This window comes from Nicotiana sylvestris, chromosome 9 (assembly GCF_000393655.2).
Source record: "Nicotiana sylvestris chromosome 9, ASM39365v2, whole genome shotgun sequence".
NCBI lineage: Eukaryota > Viridiplantae > Streptophyta > Magnoliopsida > Solanales > Solanaceae > Nicotiana > Nicotiana sylvestris.
In genome coordinates, this window is record NC_091065.1 from 104,578,803 (window position 1) to 104,587,593 (window position 8,791).

The 8,791-nt window shown below is 38.0% G+C and overlaps 1 protein-coding gene across 1 annotated transcript; it reads right to left on the reverse strand.

Annotated features, from left to right (window-relative positions):
• Positions 1-7,738: 7,738 nt before the first annotated feature.
• On the reverse strand, positions 7,739-8,337 carry LOC138877996 (uncharacterized mitochondrial protein AtMg00810-like). Its single transcript, XM_070157647.1, has 2 exons — positions 8,036-8,337; positions 7,739-7,817 (listed from the first exon to the last, which is right to left on the reverse strand). Exons 1-2 carry the CDS (start codon positions 8,335-8,337, stop codon positions 7,739-7,741), a joined length of 381 nt encoding a protein of 126 aa, XP_070013748.1.
• Positions 8,338-8,791: the final 454 nt, after the last annotated feature.

Consider the following 8,791-nt stretch of genomic DNA (forward strand, 5'->3'; position numbering starts at 1 on the left):
TTGTACATATTTAATAAATTTATCAATATAAATACTCTATGTATCCGCTCTGCTCTCGATTAGCAACATCATGGAGAAGAGTAATGAAGTGGACATTAATAATAATAATAATAATAATAATAATAATAATAATAATAATTTACAACAAGATTTACTATGAATCTTCACTCTTTAATATTTTAGAAAAATCTTGAAAAGAACCTCAAAACATCTTTACACAAATAGTCGGTTATATAATTAGTATTGTTACATTACATAGCCGGTATACATAGATTATATATTATTGGACGTACGGTTATTTGGATGAATTCTTCAAAACATATACACCCATCTTAACAAGGGCAGATCTACATGAGAGGGGGTGGGTTCACGTGAACTCATGCTTCCCCTTCATAGACTATGTATATTACTTGTATTTTTCTAATTTTGATTTTAAATAAGCATGTGTAAAACCATGATCAAGTTAGCACTTTGGCTTAGTGGTCAAAGAGTGCACTTTGACCCCATGGTTGGGGGTTTGATCTTTGCTTGCTCTTTTATATTTTTTATTAAAATGCTTCTGTTTTTTTATATTTATTTTTTTTAGTTACTCGGCCTTAAGTTATTCTTGGAAAAGAAAGCTTAAGGTTCTACCCCAAATGTTTTCTTTATCCTGCCCCTTTTTCCTATTTAATATTGGCCTCCAATTCCTGTTAACTCGCTCAACCTATGTAAAAAAAAAAAAAAAAAAAAATCTAACGCTCTATTATATTTCGTTTCACCAATTTTCAATTGAATTGGGAATCACTTTCTTATGGATGTTTCTATTTGAAAAACACACAAAACTAGGTTGTGAAAAAATAAAATTAACTTTTTGGAATAGTAAAAATTATAATTGGAAGAAATTTCCAGAAAGTTATGGAGTAATATCTTGGATATTTGTTGTACTTAAGAAATATCTAGATATTCTAGAGTCTTGGATATTTAAGGAAGATATTAGTAGAAGGTGATAGAATTGTCTAGATTATTTTTGTATTTAGAATCATCCCTAGACAAGTATAAATAGGAGTAGCCTTAGGCATTTGTAGTGAAGCCAAAATCAAGAAAGTCTTCTTTCCTAAACAAAGTTCTACTCTCCAACTTTTCTTCTCTTTTTAAAGCTTCATCTTCCTTAGTTGAATCTTCCTATTTTAGTTAACGATCTTGGCCTAGCAGAAGGTCTCCAAATAATATTCTTCTTCTGTTATTCTTTACATGGTATCAGAGCCATAAGTTGTCTTCTGGATTTCAAGGTCGGGTTAGTGGTTGATTCAACTGGTTTTTCTAAATGGATTTGGGTGGTCGTGCTAATGGACTGGGGATGGAGTTATTAAACCAGTCCAACTACAAGGTATGGATGACTTGTATGGAATCATACCTTGTTGGTGAGGATTTATGGAAAGTTGTCAATGGGAGTAACACAAGTCCTCCTACTGACACAGCGAAAAATAGCAATGCCCGTAAGAAGTGGAAGCAGATTAATTCTAAGGCGGAGTTTATCCTAAAGAGGTATATCCCTCCTAATTTATTTGATCATATTATAAGGTGTAAATCAGCTCATGAAATATGGAGGACCTTCGATCGGCTGTTCAACAAGAAAGATGAAGCTCGGCTACAGATTTTGGAGAATGAGTTAGCTAACACCACTCAAGGTAATCTCTCTATCGCCGAGTATTTTTTGAAAGTTAAAAATCTGTGTTCCGAAATTTCTCTATTGAATCCGGATGAGTCTATCTCTGAAGAACGAATAAGAAGAATTATTATTCGTGGTTTAAAGCCAGAATATATTCCCTTTGTTACATTGATTCAAGGATGGGTTCAACAACTATCTTTGGAAGAATTTGAGAATTTGTTGTCATCACAAGAGCTACTGGCTAAACAAATGGCTGGTGTATCTATCAAAAAAGAGGAAGGAAATGCTCTTGTCGCCGATAAGAGGAACTTTAAAAGAAAATCAAGAGATAGCATGCACTTTCAATCCTCAAGTGGTTCGAGCTCGCCAAGAAAGAAGGGGGAGTCTTCCAGTAATGGTAAAAATCTTTTAAAATATTACCGTTGTGGCAAAGTCGGGCACATAAAAAGATATTGTCGAGCCAAAGAGAGAAATATGGCTCAAACCAAGAAAGTTGTTGAAGAAGAAGAAAAAGAAGAAGACTGGGGAATATGCTTCGCAGTGGAGACTTGAGCAATAAAAGCCATGGCTTCATAAATTTTGAAAGAGACTAGATCGTGGATTCAGGATGTGGGAACCATCTCACTGGAGATCAATCCAAATTCTCCACCTTTCGCGAATACAACAGGCATGATGTTATTGTTACAACAGATAATATAGTCCATAATGTGGAGAAGGAAGGCACTGTTGTGATCAACGAGAAGTAAAAAGACACTATCACCTTCAATAGTGTCTTGCATATTCCAGGTTTGAAAAAAAATCTATTTTCAGTTGCAAATGTTGTAGATGCTGGAAACTATTTGCTATTTGGCCCACGTGATGTGAAGCTCCTCCGAAATATCAAGGTCCTCAAGGCAGATATCGTTCACTCAGGTAAGAGAGTTATCGATTTATATGTCTTATCTGCCTCTAATTCATATATTGAGGGGATGAGTAGCAATGATAACATACATCTTTGGCATGCTCGTCTTGGACATCTAAGCAAGGATAAATTAAAAGCCATGGTAAAGTTAAATCTAGTAAAAGATTTGCCTAACTTAAGAAATTTTGGTAGAGGAAAGGTTTGTGAAGGATATCAATATGGAAAGGCACATCGTCTTCCATTTGACAGATCCTTGTCAAGGTGCAATGCCCCACTAGAACTTATTCATAGTGACTTGATGGGGCCAATGAGAACTCCTTGATTTTCAGGCTAGTCTTATATGCTAATTTTCATTGATAATTTTACTAGATTCACTTGGGTTTATTTTGTGAAGCATAAGTTAGAAGTTTTCAGTAAGTTTGTAGAGTTCAAAGAAACAGTTGAAGGCAAACTCGGCTCCAGAATAAGGCGGCTGCGATCTGGTAATGGTGGAGAATTCACTTCAGATGAATTTCTGTCCTTTTGTCATTAGCATGGCATTAAAATAGAGTTGATATGCGCCCATACGCCACAACAAAAATGGAGTGGCTGAAAGGAAGAAACGACACTTAACTGAGACATGTAAGAGTTGGCTTCATGCCAAGAATTTACATAGAACCTTGTAGGCTGAAGGTATGAAATGTGCAGCATATGTGATTAACAGGATGCCTCTTTCTCCAAACAATATGAAGTAACCCTATGAATTAATGTTTGGAGAAAATCCTAGCGTGAAACTCCTCAGAGTTTTTGGCTCTATTTGTTATGTTCACATTCTGGATTCTCAACGAAGCAAGTTGGATGCCAAGGCAAGGAAATGCATCTTTGATACAATATATGAGTCCGCCAAACTATATAGAGACCGGGTTCTATATAGGTTTTCACAGATAATGCTAATGTAATAGTAAGTAAATGGAACAGGGAACTTTTACATGGAAAAGTTTCTGCTCAAGGGGATAAAAAACCACGACCTACACTGGTAGGATTTCAACTTCACTATGAGCAAACTTCAAATTACAACCTATGCAATCTAGGAATTAAACTTTTAATCCCTCACTAACTTGTAATACACCTATTACAAGCCACTTTGCAATACACCTATTACAAAGACTTCAACTTATGACTAACTCTAGTCATGACACAAAAATTGAAGGTTTATGATTTACAAGAGGTTCCTAATTAAGGCTTCTAGGTAAGCAAAGTAGGAATTACAATGAAGAATAATTACAAAGTTACAACTCAACTAAGGACATACAAGAGACTTATTGTAGGAACTGGTCCGTAGTAGTGTTGTACTTTGTTCTTGATGCACTTGAGAATTGAATGCTAGATAGAATGACGGTTGGAGTGTTTGAATGAATTCTCAAATGTTCAAATGATTTTTGTCGCAATGCTCCTTGTTAATACAACTTGGATGACATCATTTGCATGATGTAATCACTTGGTTGGTCAATGGGGAGTGATTGTTGTACTGTGATGCACTGTTTGTGTGTACAGTGTAAACAGTGCAACAGGCAGTCACTTTCTAGCTGTAGACATTTGACTTCGTACTGCTATCAGGGAAACCCAAAGGGATCAGGTCCTTGTGTTGATTCTTTATCTTCAAGCCATAACAACTTAACTTAGCTTGAGTCCATTAATTGAGCTCTATACCAAGTGTGACAGGTCCTTTATCTGGTTCTTTGACAATAAGTTTGTTAGATCATCAAAATATAAGGTTAAGGTACTGTAAACCCATCAATTTCCCCATTTTTGATGATGACAGACTTAGAAATTGTCAATTATGTTTAGAACAACAAAAGATAGATAAAGTACCAGGAACTTCACAAGTTTCCCTTGACTTTGTGCTTCCCCCTTAATCAGATCCCCGTACTTCAATTTATCATATTCTTATTCCCCCTTTTAGCATCATTAAAAATATTCAAGTAAGCAATCAGCATAAAAAAAGTCTAGCTTTGCTAACTCATGTCACATATGTGCACACAACATGATAGAAAAGAGAAGCAGAGAAACATAAACATTTACAATAAAATAGGAGAGTCTTCATTAATTTTATAAAATATAAGCATTTGCTATTACAGCAAAGGCAGATTTGGACTGTTAACAACGGGAGCAATACAAGTGAATTCCATCTATACCATAAAAAAGCAACTACCACAAAGTCATCAAAAACAAAAGAGATAAACTAAAAACTGGTCACTGGAGGATTAGCCTAGGGGACACTATAGGGAAAAGGCTTGGAAGCGGCAGCAAGAGTGTTGGGAATGAGATCCATCCTATCATTTGCAGACATTTGCTCTGCGAGCAGTTTCTCCTTCAGGTTCTCAACCTGTTGCTTGAGATCAGCATTTTCTTTGATCAGGTGAGCAACCTCTGTACTTGATGAGCTGGAGGACCCTGGTGCCTCTTGATCCTGACTTAGCTGAGTCTCTAGAATGGCATTCCTTGCCTTCAACTTTCTAATCTCCTCAGTAGCACTGTTTTGAGTATTGATAAGCTGTGAGATCATTGAAGTGCTTCCTACCCCTCCACCTTTTTCAACACATTCACATTACTCTAGAGTAGTTTGCGAGAAGGTATGCTTCTTGGTCCCCATCTTGGGTTGTCCTAAAGGCACATTAAAGATTTTGAAGACATGCATGAGAAGAAATCCATAGGGGAAACCATGATTGCCATCTTTGAAAGCTGTCAGCTTTTGCATGTGCTCAATCATTATGGCTGGCAGATTAACAGATCGGAACCCATCCAGTGCTTCCATCAAATACAGATCAGACTTGGATGTGATAGACCTTCTCTCAGCACGGGGTAGAATGACCTTGTTCACCAACTCAAATAGGAGCTGATAAACAGGAAGCAAAGCTTTCTTATGCATCTCCTACTGCTGAACTGCTCCCTCCTTAATTATAGCATTCCTAAAGTTTAAGCCTCATACATCCTTAACAGAAGACATACTGTCAGCAGGAACCTTAAGTATGTTTCCTAGTAGAGCAGAGTCCATAACTATGTCAACTACATTTACTAGTGCACATGTATGGTCAGATTCAATAGTTAAGAGGTCAGCCTAAAAACATTGGACCCCATCCTTATAAACCTTGGGCACATCCACTTTGAACAGATGTCCCCACTGTTGAAATTCGACCATTTCAAGGATCTGCCTCATGCCAATCATCTCATATATCTCTGGGTCAAATATAGGACCCCATAGGACCTTCTGGTACCTCAACCTTTCTTTACCAGACACACTTTCATGTTTCATTTTCTTCACAGAATCGGGTTTCCTCACATTCTCTAGTTTTCTTTTTCCAGACTTCACACTAGACTTACCCTTTCCACTTGATTTCACTAAAATATCATCATCTAACAGTGACTCTTCAGCCACCACTTGCTTCAACTTGTCACTACTTTTAACTGACTTTTTATTGGGCGTTTCAACATCCTCCTCTGAAGCATTTTCAGTAGATTGTTTCTTTTTCAAAGATCTCTTGACTAAGGAACTTGGTTCCTCTTTAGCTTCCTCATCCACTTCCACTACAGGAATGTTCTTGTCACAAACAATCTCTCCATCTTTCACTAGCCTCTTTTTCTTCTTCTTGCTACTCTTTTTTCTCTTCTGTAGGGCAGACTCAAGAGCCTCCTTTGTCTGCAACCTAGTAGTAGGTCTCTTAGGAGAGGGCTCAGGAGTGGCTACTGGCCTCCTTCCGGTAATAAACGCATCTAGAACAACATTATCCTGATCTTCTTCATCACTGGATCTCATAGTAGGAGCCACTACTTCCAAAGGCTCAACCTCAAAGTAAGGAGAAGGAGCAAGGTCAAAACTGACCTAGGAAGAAGATTCCTGACCTTTTTCCTTAGGAGAGGGGTCAGGTCCTTCAAGAGGGGTCCCAGTAGTCTCTTCTAGTGCAGTTTGTTCAAAGAGCACCATTGTTCCTTCTCCTACTAACAACTAAGTCTCTTCCCCCTAAGACACAGGCATAGTAGAGGTGACCCTATACATTATTCCTTCAGCATATATGGTCAATATGTTTTCTATGGCCTCTCTCTCTTGAAATTCCATGGGTGCAACAAACTCCGAGACATGAGTACTTGTAGACTGATCAACACTAGCCTCAAAAACCTTTTCTGACTGTGAATTCTCACTCTATTCTCCATCTTTACTTTGTTCTATGAGAATCTCAGGCGACAGAGATGAGATACTATCAAGTTTAGGGGTTTTTGAGTTCTCAACACTTAGAGGGAAAGACAGGTCTGAGTGAGTGGTGAGAGAAACAGAGGGTAAAGGAGAATCGGGTTTGGGTGCTTCAATATCAACAGTGGTAGAAAGGGGAATGTTAAGAGGTGTTTCACTAGGAGACGAGGAGTCGAGGGTTTTCTTAGGAGATGTGGGATGGGTTGCTTGATTTTCATCCATGGTGGATGATCAGTTTGAAATCGTTCAAGGTTTGGAGATGAGAGGGTTTTAAGGAAGAAAAGAGCAATTATGAGGGAGAGAGAAACGGGTTCGGAAAAGGTAATAGATTTTTGGGAAGATGCAGCATTTAAGAGGGAAGTGAAGGGATTTGAACGAAAAGATGTGACATACAGGGTCTGAAAAGGTTGATGACACGGCACTTAATTTTTGTTTCTTTTTGAGATATATATGAGAAAAGCACAAGACTACTAACCTGTGGTACAAGAACTAGGTTCTTAACCGGTCTTTCAAAAATTCTCCACCCTCTTTTACCGCTCATCCAATGCTTTTACAGCTTCTATAATCATCATGCGTGTCTACCTGCAATGGTATTGAAGTGAGTTAGACTTGGGCGGAAAACACTTTAGCTAATTTTACCTGAATGTGACTTTCATAGCCATGTGTTAGGAATCAGGTTCTCAATTAGGCTTTATTAGCCCCAGTTCCAGCATGTTTCTCTCAAAATGTTCTCTACTCAGTGCTTTGGTAAAGATATCTACAATTTGGTCTTCTGTACTGCAGAACTTCATGCAGATAAGCCCCTTCTCCACATTGTCTCTGAGAAAATGATGTCTAACATCAATGTGCTTGGTTATTTTATGCTGGACTGGGTTCTTAGCCATGTTGAGTGCACTTGTGTTGTCACATAGAAGAGGTACACAGTCAGTGTACACACCAAAATCTTCAATTGTTGTTTGATTTATAGGAGTTGAACACAGCACGAAGCTACAGCAACATATTCCGCTTCAGCTGTTAAAAGCGCAACTGAATTCTGCTTCCTGGTGCCCCATGAAATAAGACATGATCCTAGAAAGTGATCCATTCTAGATATGTTTTTCTTGTCCACAAGATAACATGCATAGTCAGCATCAGCATACCCAATAAGATTAAATTATCACCTGAAGGGTAGTACAGGACCAGGTCCTATGTTCCCTTAAGATATCTCAGAATTCTCTTGGCAACCTTCAGATGAGATTCCTTGGGATTTGACTGATACCTTGCACATAGTCCCACACTAAATATAATATCTAACATGCTGGCAGTAAGATAGAGAAGAGATCCAACAATGCCTCTATACATGGTTTGATTTACAGGAGAGCCAGATTTATCCATGTCCAGTCGAGTAGCAGTGGCAATGGGAGTGTCAATCACTTTTGATGCTTCCATATCAAACCTCTTCAGAAGCTCCTCGATATATTTCTGCTGACTGATGAATGTTCTCTTTGTTGACTGCTTCACTTGAAGACCCAAGAAGAAATTCAACTCACCCATCATGCTCATCTCAAACTCAATTCCCATGAGTTTTGCAAATCCCTCACATAGTGAATCAGTTGTTGCCCCAAAAATGATAGCATCAACATATACCTAAACAATAAGTAGGTTCCTCCCTTGTTTCTTCATAAATAAAGTGTTGTCAATTTTTCCTCTTGTAAAATCATTTTCTAAGAGAAAACTTTGACAACCTTTCATATCAAGCTCGAGGAGCCTGTTTCAACCCATACATTGCCTTGTCCAATTTGAGCACATGATCAGGGAGTTCATGACATTCAAAACCTGGAGGTTGATTTACATAGACTTCTTCTTTGACGAAACCATTCAGAAATGCACTTTTGACATTCATTTGGAACAGAGTGAATTCCATATGTGATGCAAAGGCAATGAGGATTCTGATAGCTTCCATACAAGCAACCGGAGCAAAATTCTCATCATAATCAATTCCTTCCTTCTGATTGTAACCCTCGACAACTAACCT